The sequence below is a fragment of the Oncorhynchus nerka genome, linkage group LG5, assembly GCF_034236695.1.
Source record: "Oncorhynchus nerka isolate Pitt River linkage group LG5, Oner_Uvic_2.0, whole genome shotgun sequence".
Classification (NCBI taxonomy): Eukaryota; Metazoa; Chordata; class Actinopteri; order Salmoniformes; family Salmonidae; genus Oncorhynchus; species Oncorhynchus nerka.
This window is the reverse complement of record NC_088400.1, coordinates 6,692,188-6,710,942: the sequence shown is the minus strand read 5'-3', so window position 1 is coordinate 6,710,942 and position 18,755 is coordinate 6,692,188. Positions and strand designations below refer to the sequence as shown.

The 18,755-nt window shown below is 44.5% G+C and overlaps 1 protein-coding gene across 1 annotated transcript in view; it reads right to left on the bottom strand.

Annotated features, from left to right (window-relative positions):
• Window positions 1–18,755, bottom strand: part of ahnak (AHNAK nucleoprotein) — a 77,338-nt gene that overhangs the window by 12,414 nt on the left and 46,169 nt on the right. Inside the window, exons 3-7 of the mRNA XM_065019022.1 lie at window positions 15,026–15,085; window positions 13,597–13,754; window positions 13,174–13,403; window positions 3,437–12,686; window positions 5–3,276 (exon numbers count right to left, since the gene is read on the bottom strand). Coding sequence (XP_064875094.1) covers window positions 5–3,276; window positions 3,437–12,686; window positions 13,174–13,403; window positions 13,597–13,753 — 12,909 coding nt within the window. The 5' untranslated portion in view covers window position 13,754; window positions 15,026–15,085. The remainder of the gene's footprint in view (window positions 1–4; window positions 3,277–3,436; window positions 12,687–13,173; window positions 13,404–13,596; window positions 13,755–15,025; window positions 15,086–18,755) is intronic.

Genomic DNA, 18,755 nt, shown 5'->3' with positions numbered 1-18,755 from the left:
CCACTTTGGGCGCTTTGATGTCTATATCAGCTGTTGGCAGGTTAACATCAACATCTGGACCCTCCAATTTAGGACCTTTGAATCCAAATGATGGCATTTTCATCTTTGGCATCTTAAATCCTCCTGAACCTTCAATGTCAAGATCTGGCCCCTCTATGTCTACTTTGGGTGCTTTGAGGTCTCCTTCTATCTTGGGCCCTGACACGTCGAAATCTCCTTTCATCTTTGGACCTTTCAGATTGAAGTCCACATCGGGCATGGAGATCTTCGGTCCTGACATTGACGGCATCTTGAATTTCGGCCCTTTGATTTTACCATCAGGGCCTTCAATGTCAAGTTCTGGACCTTTAATGTCCACTTTGGACGCTTTGATGTCTATATCAGCTGTTGGCAGGTTAACATCAACATCTGGACCCTCCAATTTAGGACCTTTGAATCCAAAAGACGGCATCTTCATCTTTGGCATCTTAAATCCTCCTGAACCTTCAATGTCAAGTTCTGGACCTTCAATGTCTACTTTCGGTGCTTTAAGTTCTCCTGACATATCAACATCTCCCTTCATCTTGGGACCTTTCAGATTGAAGTCCACATCAGGCATGGAGATATTTGGTCCTGACATTGACGGCATCTTGAATTTCGGCCCTTTGATTTTACCATCAGGGCCTTCAATGTCAAGTTCTGGACCTTTAATGTCCACTTTGGACGCTTTGATGTCTATATCAGCTGTTGGCAGGTTAACATCAACATCTGGACCCTCCAATTTAGGACCTTTGAATCCGAAAGACGGCATCTTCATCTTTGGCATCTTAAATCCTCCTGAACCTTCAATGTCAAGTTCTGGACCTTTAATGTCCACTTTGGGCGCTTTGATGTCTATATGAGCTGTTGGCAGGTTAACATCAACATCTGGACCCTCCAATTTAGGACCTTTGAATCCAAATGATGGCATCTTCATCTTTGGCATCTTAAATCCTCCTGAACCTTCAATGTCAACATCTGGACCTTCAATGTCTACTTTGGGTGCTTTGAGGTCTCCTTCTATCTTGGGCCCTGACACATCGAAATCTCCTTTCATCTTTGGACCTTTCAGATTGAAGTCCACATCGGGCATGGAGATCTTCGGTCCTGAAATGGATGGCATCTTGAATTTTGGCCCTTTGATTTTTCCATCTGGACCTTCAATTTCAAGATCTGAACCTTCAATGTCTACTTTGGGTGCTTTAAGTTCTCCTGACATATCAACATCTCCCTTCATCTTGGGACCTTTCAGATTGAAGTCCACATCAGGCATGGAGATCTTTGGTCCTGACATTGACGGCATCTTGAATTTCGGCCCTTTGATTTTACCATCAGGGCATTCAATGTCAAGTTCTGGACCTTTAATATCCACTTTTGGCGCTTTGATGTCTATATCAGCTTTTGGTAGGTTAACATCAACATCTGGACCCTCCAATTTAGGACCTTTGAATCCAAATGATGGCATCTTCATCTTTGGCATCTTAAATCCTCCTGAACCTTCAATGTCAACATCTGGACCTTCAATGTCTACTTTGGGTGCTTTGAGGTCTCCTTCTATCTTGGGCCCTGACACATCGAAATCTCCTTTCATCTTTGGACCTTTCAGATTGAAGTCCACATCAGGCATGGAGATCTTCGGTCCTGAAATTGATGGCATCTTGAATTTTGGCCCTGTGATTTTTCCATCTGGACCTTCAATTTCAAGATCTGGAACTTCAATGTCTACTTTGGGTGCTTTAAGTTCTCCTGACATATCAACATCTCCCTTCATCTTGGGACCTTTCAGATTGAAGTCCACATCAGGCATGGAGATCTTTGGTCCTGACATTGACGGCATTTTGAATTTCGGCCCTTTGATTTTACCATCAGGGCCTTCAATGTCAAGTTCTGGACCTTTAATGTCCACTTTTGGCGCTTTGATGTCTATATCAGCTTTTGGTAGGTTAACATCAACATCTGGACCCTCCAATTTAGGTCCTTTGAATCCGAAAGACGGCATCTTCATCTTTGGCATCTTAAATCCTCCTGAACCTTCAATGTCAAGTTCTGGACCTTTAATGTCCACTTTGGGCGATTTGATGTCTATATCAGCTGTTGGCAGGTTAACATCAACATCTGGACCCTCCGATTTAGGACCTTTGAATCCAAATGATGGCATCTTCATCTTTGGCATCTTAAATCCTCCTGAACCTTCAATGTCAACATCTGGACCTTCAATGTCTACTTTGGGTGCTTTGAGGTCTCCTTCTATCTTGGGCCCTGACACATCGAAATCTCCTTTCATCTTTGGACCTTTCAGATTGAAGTCCACATCGGGCATGGAGATCTTCGGTCCTGAAATTGATGGCATCTTGAATTTTGGCCCTTTGATTTTTCCATCTGGACCTTCAATGTCAAGATCTGGACCTTCAATGTCTACTTTGGGTGCTTTAAGTTCTCCTGACATATCAACATCTCCCTTCATTTTGGGACCTTTCAGATTGAAGTCCACATCAGGCATGGAAATCTTTGGTCCTGACATTGACGGCATCTTGAATTTCGGCCCTTTGATTTTACCATCAGGGCCTTCAATGTCAAGTTCTGGACCTTTAATGTCCACTTTTGGCGCTTTGATGTCTATATCAGCTTTTGGTAGGTTAACATCAACATCTGGACCCTCCAATTTAGGACCTTTGAATCCAAATGATGGCATCTTCATCTTTGGCATTTTAAATCCTCCAGAACCTTCAATGTCAACATCTGGACCTTCAATGTCTACTTTGGGTGCTTTGAGGTCTCCTTCTATCTTGGGCCCTGACACGTCGAAATCTCCCTTCATCTTTGGACCTTTAAGGTTGAAGTCCACATCGGGCATGGAGATCTTCGGTCCTGAAATTGATGGCATCTTGAATTTTGGCCCTTTGATTTTTCCATCTGGGCCTTCAATGTCAAGATCTGGACCTTCAATGTCTACTTTGGGTGCTTTAAGTTCTCCTGACATATCAACATCTCCCTTCATCTTGGGACCTTTCAGATTGAAGTCCACATCGGGCATGGAGATCTTTGGTCCTGACATTGACGGCATCTTGAATTTCGGCCCTTTGATTTTACCATCAGGGCCTTCAATGTCAAGTTCTGGACCTTTAATGTCCACTTTTGGCGCTTTGATGTCTATATCAGCTTTTGGTAGGTTAACATCAACATCTGGACCCTCCAATTTAGGACCTTTGAATCCAAATGATGGCATCTTCATCTTTGGCATCTTAAATCCTCCTGAACCTTCAATGTCAAGTTCTGGACCTTTAATGTCCACTTTGGGCGATTTGATGTCTATATCAGCCGTTGGCAGGTTAACATCAACATCTGGACCCTCCAATTTAGGACCTTTGAATCCAAATTGATGGCATCTTCATCTTTGGCATCTTAAATCCTCCAGAACCTTCAATGTCAACATCTGGACCTTCAATGTCTACTTTGGGTGGTTTGAGGTCTCCTTCTATCTTGGGCCCTGACACATCGAAATCTCCTTTCATCTTTGGACCTTTCAGATTGAAGTCCACATCGGGCATGGAGATCTTCGGTCCTGACATTGACGGCATCTTGAATTTCGGCCCTTTGATTTTACCATCAGGGCCTTCAATGTCAAGTTCTGGACCTTTAATGTCCACTTTTGGCGCTTTGATGTCTATATCAGCTGTTGGCAGGTTAACATCAACATCTGGACCCTCCAATTTAGGACCTTTGAATCCAAATGATGGCATCTTCATCTTTGGCATCTTAAATCCTCCAGAACCTTCAATGTCAACATCTGGACCTTCAATGTCTACTTTGGGTGCTTTGAGGTCTCCTTCTATCTTGGGCCCTGACACGTCGAAATCTCCCTTCATCTTTGGACCTTTAAGGTTGAAGTCCACATCGGGCATGGAGATCTTCGGTCCTGAAATTGATGGCATCTTGAATTTTGGCCCTTTGATTTTTCCATCTGGGCCTTCAATGTCAAGATCTGGACCTTCAATGTCTACTTTGGGTGCTTTAAGTTCTCCTGACATATCAACATCTCCCTTCATCTTGGGACCTTTCAGATTGAAGTCCACATCGGGCATGGAGATCTTTGGTCCTGACATTGACGGCATCTTGAATTTCGGCCCTTTGATTTTACCATCAGGGCCTTCAATGTCAAGTTCTGGACCTTTAATGTCCACTTTTGGCGCTTTGATGTCTATATCAGCTTTTGGTAGGTTAACATCAACATCTGGACCCTCCAATTTAGGACCTTTGAATCCAAATGATGGCATCTTCATCTTTGGCATCTTAAATCCTCCTGAACCTTCAATGTCAAGTTCTGGACCTTTAATGTCCACTTTGGGCGATTTGATGTCTATATCAGCCGTTGGCAGGTTAACATCAACATCTGGACCCTCCAATTTAGGACCTTTGAATCCAAATGATGGCATCTTCATCTTTGGCATCTTAAATCCTCCAGAACCTTCAATGTCAACATCTGGACCTTCAATGTCTACTTTGGGTGGTTTGAGGTCTCCTTCTATCTTGGGCCCTGACACATCGAAATCTCCTTTCATCTTTGGACCTTTCAGATTGAAGTCCACATCGGGCATGGAGATCTTCGGTCCTGACATTGACGGCATCTTGAATTTCGGCCCTTTGATTTTACCATCAGGGCCTTCAATGTCAAGTTCTGGACCTTTAATGTCCACTTTTGGCGCTTTGATGTCTATATCAGCTGTTGGCAGGTTAACATCAACATCTGGACCCTCCAATTTAGGACCTTTGAATCCAAATGATGGCATCTTCATCTTTGGCATCTTAAATCCTCCAGAACCTTCAATGTCAACATCTGGACCTTCAATGTCTACTTTGGGTGCTTTGAGGTCTCCTTCTATCTTGGGCCCTGACACGTCGAAATCTCCCTTCATCTTTGGACCTTTAAGGTTGAAGTCCACATCGGGCATGGAGATCTTCGGTCCTGAAATTGATGGCATCTTGAATTTTGGCCCTTTGATTTTTCCATCTGGGCCTTCAATGTCAAGATCTGGACCTTCAATGTCTACTTTGGGTGCTTTAAGTTCTCCTGACATATCAACATCTCCCTTCATCTTGGGACCTTTCAGATTGAAGTCCACATCGGGCATGGAGATCTTTGGTCCTGACATTGACGGCATCTTGAATTTCGGCCCTTTGATTTTACCATCAGGGCCTTCAATGTCAAGTTCTGGACCTTTAATGTCCACTTTTGGCGCTTTGATGTCTATATCAGCTTTTGGTAGGTTAACATCAACATCTGGACCCTCCAATTTAGGACCTTTGAATCCAAATGATGGCATCTTCATCTTTGGCATCTTAAATCCTCCAGAACCTTCAATGTCAACATCTGGACCTTCAATGTCTACTTTGGGTGCTTTGAGGTCTCCTTCTATCTTGGGCCCTGACACATCGAAATCTCCTTTCATCTTTGGACCTTTCAGATTGAAGTCCACATCGGGCATGGAGATCTTCGGTCCTGACATTGACGGCATCTTGAATTTCGGCCCTTTGATTTTACCATCAGGGCCTTCAATGTCAAGTTCTGGACCTTTAATGTCCACTTTTGGCGCTTTGATGTCTATATCAGCTGTTGGCAGGTTAACATCAACATCTGGACCCTCCAATTTAGGACCTTTGAATCCAAATGATGGCATCTTCATCTTTGGCATCTTAAATCCTCCTGAACCTTCAATGTCAAGATCTGGCCCCTCTATGTCTACTTTGGGTGCTTTGAGGTCTCCTTCTATCTTGGGCCCTGACACGTCGAAATCTCCTTTCACCTTTGGACCTTTCAGATTGAAGTCCACATCGGGCATGGAGATCTTCGGTCCTGAAATTGATGGCATCTTGAATTTTGGCCCTTTGATTTTTCCATCTGGGCCTTCAATGTCAAGATCTGGACCTTCAATGTCTACTTTGGGTGCTTTAAGTTCTCCTGACATATCAACATCTCCCTTCATCTTGGGACCTTTCAGATTGAAGTCCACATCGGGCATGGAGATCTTTGGTCCTGACATTGACGGCATCTTGAATTTCGGCACTTTGATTTTACCATCAGGGCCTTCAATGTCAAGTTCTGGACCTTTAATGTCCACTTTTGGCGCTTTGATGTCTATATCAGCTTTTGGTAGGTTAACATCAACATCTGGACCCTCCAATTTAGGACCTTTGAATCCAAATGATGGCATCTTCATCTTTGGCATCTTAAATCCTCCTGAACCTTCAATGTCAACATCTGGACCTTCAATGTCTACTTTGGGTGCTTTGAGGTCTCCTTCTATCTTGGGCCCTGACACATCGAAATCTCCTTTCATCTTTGGACCTTTCAGATTGAAGTCCACATCGGGCATGGAGATCTTCGGTCCTGAAATTGATGGCATCTTGAATTTTGGCCCTTTGATTTTTCCATCTGGACCTTCAATTTCAAGATCTGGACCTTCAATGTTTACGTTGGGTGCTTTAAGTTCTCCTGACATATCAACATCTCCCTTCATCTTGGGACCTTTCAGATTGAAGTCCACATCGGGCATGGAGATCTTTGGTCCTGACATTGACGGCATCTTGAATTTCGGCACTTTGATTTTACCATCAGGGCCTTCAATGTCAAGTTCTGGACCTTTAATGTCCACTTTTGGCGCTTTGATGTCTATATCAGCTTTTGGTAGGTTAACATCAACATCTGGACCCTCCAATTTAGGACCTTTGAATCCAAATGATGGCATCTTCATCTTTGGCATCTTAAATCCTCCTGAACCTTCAATGTCAACATCTGGACCTTCAATGTCTACTTTGGGTGCTTTGAGGTCTCCTTCTATCTTGGGCCCTGACACATCGAAATCTCCTTTCATCTTTGGACCTTTCAGATTGAAGTCCACATCGGGCATGGAGATCTTCGGTCCTGAAATTGATGGCATCTTGAATTTTGGCCCTTTGATTTTTCCATCTGGACCTTCAATTTCAAGATCTGGACCTTCAATGTTTACGTTGGGTGCTTTAAGTTCTCCTGACATATCAACATCTCCCTTCATCTTGGGACCTTTCAGATTGAAGTCCACATCAGGCATGGAGATCTTTGGTCCTGACATTGACGGCATCTTGAATTTCGGCCCTTTGATTTTACCATCAGGGCCTTCAATGTCAAGTTCTGGACCTTTAATGTCCACTTTTGGCGCTTTGATGTCTATATCAGCTTTTGGTAGGTTAACATCAACATCTGGACCCTCCAATTTAGGACCTTTGAATCCGAAAGACGGCATCTTCATCTTTGGCATCTTAAATCCTCCTGAACCTTCAATGTCAAGTTCTGGACCTTTAATGTCCACTTTGGGCGATTTGATGTCTATATCAGCTGTTGGCAGGTTAACATCAACATCTGGACCCTCCAATTTAGGACCTTTGAATCCAAATGATGGCATCTTCATCTTTGGCATCTTAAATCCTCCTGAACCTTCAATGTCAACATCTGGACCTTCAATGTCTACTTTGGGTGCTTTGAGGTCTCCTTCTATCTTGGGCCCTGACACGTCGAAATCTCCCTTCATCTTTGGACCTTTAAGGTTGAAGTCCACATCGGGCATGGAGATCTTCGGTCCTGAAATTGATGGCATCTTGAATTTTGGCCCTTTGATTTTTCCATCTGGGCCTTCAATGTCAAGATCTGGACCTTCAATGTCTACTTTGGGTGCTTTAAGTTCTCCTGACATATCAACATCTCCCTTCATCTTGGGAGCTTTCAGATTGAAGTCCACATCGGGCATGGAGATCTTTGGTCCTGACATTGACGGCATCTTGAATTTCGGCCCTTTGATTTTACCATCAGGGCCTTCAATGTCAAGTTCTGGACCTTTAATGTCCACTTTTGGCGCTTTGATGTCTATATCAGCTTTTGGTAGGTTAACATCAACATCTGGACCCTCCAATTTAGGACCTTTGAATCCAAATGATGGCATCTTCATCTTTGGCATCTTAAATCCTCCTGAACCTTCAATGTCAACATCTGGACCTTCAATGTCTACTTTGGGTGCTTTGAGGTCTCCTTCTATCTTGGGCCCTGACACATCGAAATCTCCTTTCATCTTTGGACCTTTCAGATTGAAGTCCACATCGGGCATGGAGATCTTCGGTCCTGAAATTGATGGCATCTTGAATTTTGGCCCTTTGATTTTTCCATCTGGACCTTCAATTTCAAGATCTGGACCTTCAATGTTTACGTTGGGTGCTTTAAGTTCTCCTGACATATCAACATCTCCCTTCATCTTGGGACCTTTCAGATTGAAGTCCACATCAGGCATGGAGATCTTTGGTCCTGACATTGACGGCATCTTGAATTTCGGCCCTTTGATTTTACCATCAGGGCCTTCAATGTCAAGTTCTGGACCTTTAATGTCCACTTTTGGCGCTTTGATGTCTATATCAGCTTTTGGGAGGTTAACATCAACATCTGGACCCTCCAATTTAGGACCTTTGAATCCGAAAGACGGCATCTTCATCTTTGGCATCTTAAATCCTCCTGAACCTTCAATGTCAAGTTCTGGACCTTTAATGTCCACTTTGGGCGATTTGATGTCTATATCAGCTGTTGGCAGGTTAACATCAACATCTGGACCCTCCAATTTAGGACCTTTGAATCCAAATGATGGCATCTTCATCTTTGGCATCTTAAATCCTCCTGAACCTTCAATGTCAACATCTGGACCTTCAATGTCTACTTTGGGTGCTTTGAGGTCTCCTTCTATCTTGGGCCCTGACACATCGAAATCTCCTTTCATCTTTGGACCTTTCAGATTGAAGTCCACATCGGGCATGGAGATCTTCGGTCCTGATATTGATGGCATCTTGAATTTTGGCCCTTTGATTTTTCCATCTGGACCTTCAATTTCAAGATCTGGACCTTCAATGTCTACTTTGGGTGCTTTAAGTTCTCCTGACATATCAACATCTCCCTTCATCTTGGGACCTTTCAGATTGAAGTCCACATCAGGCATGGAGATCTTTGGTCCTGACGTTGACGGCATCTTGAATTTCGGCCCTTTGATTTTACCATCAGGGCCTTCAATGTCAAGTTCTGGACCTTTAATGTCCACTTTTGGCGCTTTGATGTCTATATCAGCTTTTGGGAGGTTAACATCAACATCTGGACCCTCCAATTTAGGACCTTTGAATCCGAAAGACGGCATCTTCATCTTTGGCATCTTAAATCCTCCTGAACCTTCATTGTCAAGTTCTGGACCTTTAATGTCCACTTTTGGCGCTTTGATGTCTATATCAGCTGTTGGCAGGTTAACATCAACATCTGGACCCTCCAATTTAGGACCTTTGAATCCAAATGATGGCATCTTCATCTTTGGCATCTTAAATCCTCCTGTACCTTCAATGTCAAGATCTGGTCCCTCTATGTCTACTTTGGGTGCTTTGAGGTCTCCTTCTATCTTGGGCCCTGACACGTCGAAATCTCCTTTCACCTTTGGACCTTTCAGATTGAAGTCCACATCGGGCATGGAGATCTTCGGTCCCGAAATTGATGGCATCTTGAATTTTGTCCCTTTGATTTTTCCATCTGGACCTTCAATGTCAAGATCTGGACCTTCAATGTCTACTTTGGGTGCTTTAAGTTCTCCTGACATATCAACATCTCCCTTCATTTTGGGACCTTTCAGATTGAAGTCCACATCAGGCATGGAAATCTTTGGTCCTGACATTGACGGCATCTTGAATTTCGGCCCTTTGATTTTACCATCAGGGCCTTCAATGTCAAGTTCTGGACCTTTAATGTCCACTTTTGGCGCTTTGATGTCTATATCAGCTTTTGGTAGGTTAACATCAACATCTGGACCCTCCAATTTAGGACCTTTGAATCCAAATGATGGCATCTTCATCTTTGGCATCTTAAATCCTCCTGAACCTTCAATGTCAACATCTGGACCTTCAATGTCTACTTTGGGCACTGTTGTATCTCCTTTTATCTTTGGCACTGACACATTCACATCACCCTTCATCTTTGGCCCTTTAAGATTGATGTCCATGTCAGGCATTGAGATCTTTGGTCCTGATATGGAAGGCATCTTGAATTGTGGGCCCTTGATTTTTCCATCAGGGCCTTCAATGTCCAGTTCTGGCCCTTTGATGTCAACATTGGGTCCCTTTATTTCAATGTCACCTTTAGGTAGTTTGACATCCACATCTGGACCCTCCAGTTTAAGACCTTTGATTCCAAAAGACGGCATCTTAAATCCTCCTGAACCTTCAATGTCAAGTTCTGGACCTTTAATGTCCACTTTGGGCGCTTTGATGTCTATATCAGCTGCTGGCAGGTTACCATCAACATCTGGACCCTCCAGTTTAGGACCTTTGAATCCGAAAGACGGCATATTCATCTTTGGCATCTTAAATCCTCCTGAACCTTCAATGTCAAGATCTGGCCCCTCTATGTCTACTTTGGGTGCTTTGAGGTCTCCTTCTATCTTGGGCCCTGATACTTCGAAATCTCCCTTCATCTTTGAACCTTTTAGGTTGAAATCCACATCAGGCATGGAGATCTTTGGTCCTGATATTGATGGCATCTTGAATTTTGGCCCTTTGATATTTCCATCTGGACCCTCAATGTCAAGATCTGGACCTTCAATGTCTACTTTGGGTGCTTTAAGTTCTCCTGACATATCAACATCTCCCTTCATCTTGGGACCTTTCAGATTGAAGTCCACATCAGGCATGGAGATCTTTGGTCCTGACATTGACGGCATCTTGAATTTCGGCCCTTTGATTTTTCCATCGGGGCCTTCAATGTCCAGTTCTGGCCCTTTGATGTCAACGTTGGGTCCCTTTATTTCAATGTCACCTTTAGGTAGTTTGACATCCACGTCTGGACCCTCCAGTTTAGGACCTTTGATTCCAAAAGACGGCATCTTCATCTTTGGCATCTTAAATCCTCCTGAACCTTCAATGTCAAGTTCTGGACCTTTAATGTCCACTTTGGGCGCTTTGATGTCTATATCAACTGTTGGCAGGTTAACATCAACATCTGGACCCTCCAATTTAGGACCTTTGAATCCAAATGATGGCATCTTCATCTTTGGCATCTTAAATCCTCCTGAACCTTCAATGTCAACATCTGGACCTTCAATGTCTACTTTGGGTGATTTGAGGTCTCCTTCTATCTTGGGCCCTGACACATCAAAATCTCCTTTCATCTTTGGACCTTTCAGGTTGAGGTCCACATCAGGCATTGAGATGTTTGGTCCTGATGTTGTCGGCATCTTGAATTTTGACCCTTTGATTTTACCATCTGGGCCTTCAATGTCCAGTTCTGTCCCTTTAAGTTCTACTTTGGGGGGCTTGATGTCAATGGCGGTTTTTGGTAGGTTGACATCCACATAAGGACCCTCACGTCCCGCTTCTTTGATTCCAAATGATGGCATCTTTACTTTGGGTATGTTGAAACCTCCTTCCGGATCATGAACATCAACACCTGAAACTTTAATGTCTACTTTGGGTGCTTTGATATCAATACCACCTATCTTTTTTCCTTCTTTAACATTCGTCGATGGGGCTGATACATCTACACTACCCTTCACCTTCGGTAGTTTAACATCTCCATCGCTTTCTGTACCTGCAATGTTCAGTCCAAATGATGTCATTTTGATGCCACCTTTAAGTTTGCTTTCATTTTCAATGGTTGTTCCTTTTATCGATGGTCCTTTTACAGACGTTTTCACTGAGCCAGACTCCTTTATGCCTGGGTTATTGATGTCAAGTGTTTGCGCTCTTATGTCTGTTGATATCTTGCCTCCATTCAACCCTGCATCAATGCCTGGCATGCTGGGTAAGGAAACCCCACCCTGGTTGCCTCCAGAGTGACCTACGTTCCCAGACTCTCTCATCTGTTGATCACTAATAGTTATTCCAGGTACTGAACCTCCGACCCTACCCTGCCAGTCTGCACTGCCTCTACCAGGCAAATGAACGTCTACTCCTCTCACCTCCCCTTTACCCATTGATATGGAGCTGGATGAAATATTTGTTGTTTTTCCAGGTGCCGTGACATTGACTGATCCTGCCTGGTCGTCAGCTGAGTCACCTGAAACCTGAAAGCTCCCGTCTCCCTGCTGACCCCCTCTATAGAGGCCGAACTCCCGCTGACCCTTCACCCCCGACATTCCAAAGCTGGGTCCTTTGAATCTGATCCCTGCTGCTCCTCCATCTCCGCCCTCTATCTCCCTCGTTACAGTGGTGGTCTTCACCCCTCCAGTGCTCCAGTGCTTCTCAGAAGAGCTAGTTACATGCGGCCCAGTGAAGGAAACACCATCACCTCCTAGTTCAAAATCACCCCCCTCCAATCCACCTCCTACACCTGAAGAGCTGCCGCTTCCGTGTAAAACTCGGATTTGAGACGAGCTGCCCCCTCCTGACTGCTCGTACCGTTGCCCTTTGAACTCTGGCCCGGTGAGCTCAAGCTGCTCGTCCACGCCCCCTGGCATGTCTACAGAGTAGGTAGTGATGCGACGGGTGACGGTGGTGATCGTGCTGCCGTCGGTGCTGGTGCTGCTGTGGCGTTCCGTATGGATGTCCACGCCCTCCGCCAGATCCTCAGACTTCAGTCGGGGCTTAATCTTCTTGGAATATATTCTCTTGTAATCTTCATCCTCCCCACTCTGTTCTCGTCAAAATAAGGTGAAATCAGTAATCGCAGTAAATAAATAATAATAAATGAATAATAATGATAATAATAATAATAAATGTATTACATTAGGTAATACTACTATTGTTGAAAATATACAGTATGAACATTCGCTATGGAAGTGAGTATATTTAAGAAGATATGTGTATAGTTTGTTTTCAAGAAGTCTGTGTTCACTAGAGTTGGGGTTCAATTCAATTTCAATTCCAGTGAATTCCGAAAGTAAACCTAATTCTAATTACAATTCTAAATGTTCCTCGTTACAAAACCATTGAAGATAATTGGAATTCCAGTGCACTTCCTGAATTGACTGGAAGTGAAATAGAATTTACCCCAATCCTGGTGTTCACATAAAAGCTACTGAAAAGTTTATTAAAATCCTGTAAAAGTCCAATCTTTGCCGCACCATCACACAAGTAAATACACTTAACATTGCTTGCACAGTAAACATAGCTACATACCAGGATACTGCCTTGGCTGGAGCCTCCAAACCTTCCCTTCCCTTCATACGTCAGAGTGCCCATTGGGGATCGGCTGGGTGACAGAGTGCCCATGGGGGAGCGGCATGGTGACTTGTCCTTGTTCTGTAGTTTCAGTCCAACCTTGTGTTTGTTTAAGGTCTTGAGGAGCTCCGCTGTCTCCTCGGAACTCATGTTGTCAAAATAGATGGTGGCACCCACAATTTGATCACCTTTAGAGGAAGGACACAAGAGAACATTGATACAATGTTAAAAATCCGTAGAGCACCTCCCTGGTAGATCAAACAAATCTTACTGTATATCAACTTACATCAATTATAAGATATCAGGAGCTTAAGTAACTGTAGAAGTTAATTAAGTTAATGAATACCTTACAGAAGAGCAATGCTAAACTCCGTTACATACCCTCGTGTACTCTTCCAGTGCGTCCAGCAGGCGACTCCATTTTCACCTCTTTGACATAGATCTCTCCTTCACCTGACTGCTCAAGGGTCATTCCCTGTTTCTCTGGACCCGACCAGTCAGAGAAGAGCACCTCCCTGGTTTCCTCCTCTTCAGCCATCCTTTAATAACGATATATTTGTTCAATAGGGATTTTTCAATACAAGAAGAATCTCAAAGATGCTTTGAAGAACAACAACATTAAGTTAGTTCATGGGCTGGACTTTAGAGAAGGGGGAGAGAGAAGGAGAGGGGGAGAGAGAAGGCAGGGAGAGAGAAGGCAGGGAGAGAGAAGGAGAGGGGGAGAGAGAAGGCAGGGAGAGAGAAGGAGAGGGGGAGAGAGAAGGCAGGGAGAGAGAAGGAGAGGGGGAGAGAGAGGGGAGAGGGGGAGAGAGAAGGCAGGGAGAGAGAAGGAGAGGGGGAGAGAGGGGGAGAGAGAAGGCAGGGAGAGAGAAGGAGAGGGGGAGAGGGGGAGAGAGAAGGCAGGGAGAGAGAGGGGGAGAGGGGGAGAGAGAAGGCAGGGAGAGAGAGGGGGAGAGGGGGAGAGAGAAGGAGAGGGAAGAGAGAAGGCAGGGAGAGAGAGGGGGGAGGGGGAGAGAGAAGGTGGGGGGAGGGGAGAGAGGGAGAGAGAAGGTGGGGGAGATAGAAGGAGAGGGGGAGAGAAGGCAGGGAGAGAGGGGGAGGAGAAGGTAGGGGAGAAAGAAGGAGAGGGGGAGAGAGAAGGCAGGGAGGGAGAGGAGGAGAGAGAAGGCAGGGAGAGAGAGGGGAGAGAGAAGGCAGGGAGAGACAGGGGGAGAGAGAAGGTAGGGGGATAGAAGGAGAGGGGGAGAGAGAAGGCAGGGAGAGAGAGGGGGGTAGGGGAGAAAGAAGGAGGGGGAGAGAGAAGGCAGGGAGAGAGAGGGGGAGAGAAGGTAGGGGAGAAAGAAGGAGAGCGGGAGAGAGAGGGAGAGGGGGAGAGAGAAGGCAGGGAGAGAGAGAGAGAAGGGGGAGAGAGAGGGGGAGAAGGTGGGGGAGAGAGAGGGAGAGGGGGAGAGAGAAGGCAGGGAGAGAGAGGGGGAGAGGGGAGAGAGAAGGTGGGGGAGAGAGAGGGGGAGAGGGTGTGAGGGTGTGAGAGAAGGTGGGGGAGAGAGAGGGGGAGAAGGGGAGGGGGAGAGAGAGGGGGGGGATAAGGGGAGAGGGGGAGGGGGAGAGAGAAGGGGAGAGAGAAGGTGGGGGAGAGAGAGGGGAGAAGGGGAGAGGGGGAGAGAGAAGGGGGAAGAGAGAGAGGTAGAGAGAGAGAAGGGGAGAGAGAGAGACAGAGACAGAGAGAGAAAACAAATCACATGAAAAATAAAATAAAATGCAAACAAAGACTATAGTATTTCTTAAGGTGATTTCTAAGTAGGTGAAATACCTTTGTTTTTCCTTGTCCTTTGCCTATGCTCTGGTGTGGTTTGTTTCTGCCTTGGTTTTACTGAAAAACAAAACATGAGATAACATCAGTACTGTTGATTCATGAACAAGCTACAGCAAACCATTCTGTAAAAAGATATCCCTGTTAAAATGTGTACAAAATGTAAGGCACCGGACATATTTGCATGTGTATCTGTTTTTATGAAAGCCATGTTTTACCTGTCTCTCACTGCATGGTTACAACAAGTTCATGCTATAATGCAATGGCCAAGATGTATGAAATGGCCAATAGATGGCGCTAAAACTCTGGGTAGGTGAGTAGTACTGCCTTGTCTTATATAACCATTCAATTCTCAGTTCCCCCCATTTCTCTCCTGTGTTTTTGTGGAAATTTGGTTGGAGTTGGACTGAGACCACACCCTTACCCTGAGGAAAGCTTCCTGAAGCTTACACTCCAATGTCAATACTGAGAACAATGATGGCTGTAGCTTCCATTCTTTAGACATACATACACACACACGCGCACGCGCACACGCACACGCACACGCACACACACACACACACACACAGACACACACACACACACACAGACACAGACACACACACACACACACACACACACACGTACAGGCTTGTATAAATAAAACACACACACAAGCACACATACGCACACATACATAAACCAAACCTCTTGTTTTGTACACACGGCATCAGGCCCTATAGAAATAGATCAGTCGAGGTAAGACCAAACTGTCATTTCCCGTGTTTTTATGTAGCGCCCCTGATGTGACTCCTGACAGACTTATTTTCTGTCAACGATTTGTTGTGAAATTGACCTGCTCATTTGTAACTATCGTCACTTTGCTGGGCAAGTTCAAGATGTGTCCCAAGGTTGTGAAAAGCCTACAAATAACATGTCTGAACTGAGAAGTACATTTAGTAGATTAGTGGATCCTACCCTTTTGATTTCACAGGTTTATCAAGGCAAGTTTTTAGGAAATGAACTGTGACTGCTAAACCTTGTGACGCAACAGACAACATGTTCAGGTGTATAGGAGCTGACAAGGTACAAATCTGTCGTTCTGCCCCTGAACAGGCAGTTAACCCGCTGTTCCTAGGCCGTCATTGAAAATAAGAATTAGTTCTGAACTGACTTGCCTGGTTAAATAAAAGTTTTTAAAAAAAATATTTAAAAAATATGCAGCCTGGTCTCAATAGACTAAACGTAACATAGTAAAAGTAAATCCGGGACACTCGAATGAGTACGTTACGGTCGGTATGGTTATGTAAAGATAGAAGGTTACTTAAGGCAACAATATAAAGGAAGCTGGTTGGTCAGGGTGGATGGGTAGGCGTAGAACGCAAAAAACATCTAGCGACCCATAAGGTCGCGTGCTCAAAATCTCATCACAGACAAATTTTGCATTTTAGCTAATTAGCGACTTTGCAACTACTTAGCATTTTAGCTCAACCTTCCCCTAACCCTATATCCTTAACTTTAACCCTAACCCCTAGAGCTAACGTTAGCCAACTAGCTAACGGTAGACACAACGTTTTGCAAATTTGTAACATATTGTACGATTTGTAATTCGTAACATATTGTACAATATGCAATTCATAACATACTGTATCATACGAATTATAATTTACTTACAGAATAATAACGAAAAATGCTCTTGAGACCACGTTGAGATATAATGCACTTTGACAGGGAGGACAATCAAAAACATACGTGGCTTTATAACTCATCACTTGCACCCTATAACGCTCTCCCCTTTCTCACAATGGAACTGTACCATTTGAAAAGTCAAATATACAGTAGACCTATGTAACGGATGTGAAACGGCTAGCTAGTTAGCGGTGGTGCTGATGTAACGGATGTGAAGCGGCTAGCTTAGTTAGCGGTGGTGCTGATGTAACGGATGTGAAATAGCTAGCTAGTTAGCGGTGGTGCTGATGTAACGGATGTGAAATAGCTAGCTAGTTAGCGGTGGTGCTGATGTAACGGATGTGAAACGGCTAGCTAGTTAGCGGTGGTGCTGATGTAACGGATGTGAAATAGCTAGCTAGTTAGCGGTGGTGCTGATGTAACGGATGTGAAATAGCTAGCTAGTTAGCGGTGGTTCGCGCTAAATAGCGTTTCAATCGGTGACGTCACTTGCTCTGAGACCTTGAAGTAGTGGTTCCCCTTTGCTCTGCAAGGGCCGCGGCTTTTGTGGAGCGATGGGTAACGATGCTTCGTGGGTGACTGTTGTTGATGTGTTGCAGAGGGTCCCTGGTTCGCACCCGGGTATGGGCGAGGGGACGGTCTAAAGTTATACTGTTACACCTACAAAAAAAATCCAGCTACATCAACTACAATTTGACAATATTCATAGCCATGGAATGAATGTACTACACATCACATAAACAAAACAGAATGCTACAAAATACAACACAGGATGAAAGTGATTTGTTTACATCAATTTTACTTGCCAGGGTGAATGCCTGTCCCGTCCAACACACACATTGGGGACAGATAACCCATTGTTTGGTTAATGTCAACTCCTCCAACATCCCACCCCTTTGTAATTACATAATTATATGTCTGTGCTGTATCAACCTCCACCTACGCAGACAGCGGAGGCCTATCTTACACCATTGCTTTAGATTCTTGACAGACAATTATGTACGTTTTTTTTTTTCTCAAAGAGGACACCCTAATTCATCAAGAAGACTGGGTTGTGTGCGTCACCAAATTACACCCTATTCCATACATAGTACACTACTTTGGGCCAAGGTCCAGGGTTCCATTTGGGACACAGCCTGTGAAGAGGAACTATCCAGTGTCCAGTGTTCAATGCTCATTCCTGACCTTTATGGAAAGCACTTTCCGATGAATACTGTACTGTGAGTCAACTTAATCACAGGCAACATTGAACGATTGTGCTGCACATGAACATGAACACACAGACTTGTCTGTTATACAGTGTGGCTGTATCCATTCAGGGTCCAATTGACTCAGGAGAGATACGTTCACCTAACTTAATTGAATCGAGGCAAATCGGTTTCCTTACTAGTTTAAGTTTAGCCAACTCACATTACATTATATAAAAGAGTTCTGTGGCCGTATCCATTTGGTCCTATCAATCTATAGAACAGGGTTCCCCGACTGGTGATGCATTTGGTCCAATCAATCTATAGAACAGGGTTCCCCGACTGGTGATGCATTTGGTCCAATCAATCTATAGAACAGGGTTCCCCGACTGGTGATCCATTTGGTCCAATCAATCTATAGAACAGGGTTCCCCGACTGGTGATCCATTTGGTCCAATCAATCTATAGAACAGGGTTCCCCGACTGGTGATGCATTTGGTCCAATCAATCTATAGAACAGGGTTCCCCGACTGGTGATCCATTTGGTCCAATCAATCTATAGAACAGGGTTCCCCGACTGGTGATGCATTTGGTCCAATCAATCTATAGAACAGGGTTCCCCGACTGGTGATGCATTTGGTCCAATCAATCTATAGAACAGGGTTCCCCGACTGGTGATCCATTTGGTCCAATCAATCTATAGAACAGGGTTCCCCGACTGGTGATGCATTTGGTCCAATCAATCTATAGAACAGGGTTCCCCAACTGGTGATGCATTTGGTCGAATCAATCTATAGAACAGGGTTCCCCGACTGGTGATGCATTTGGTCCAATCAATCTATAGAACAGGGTTCCCCGACTGGTGATGCATTTGG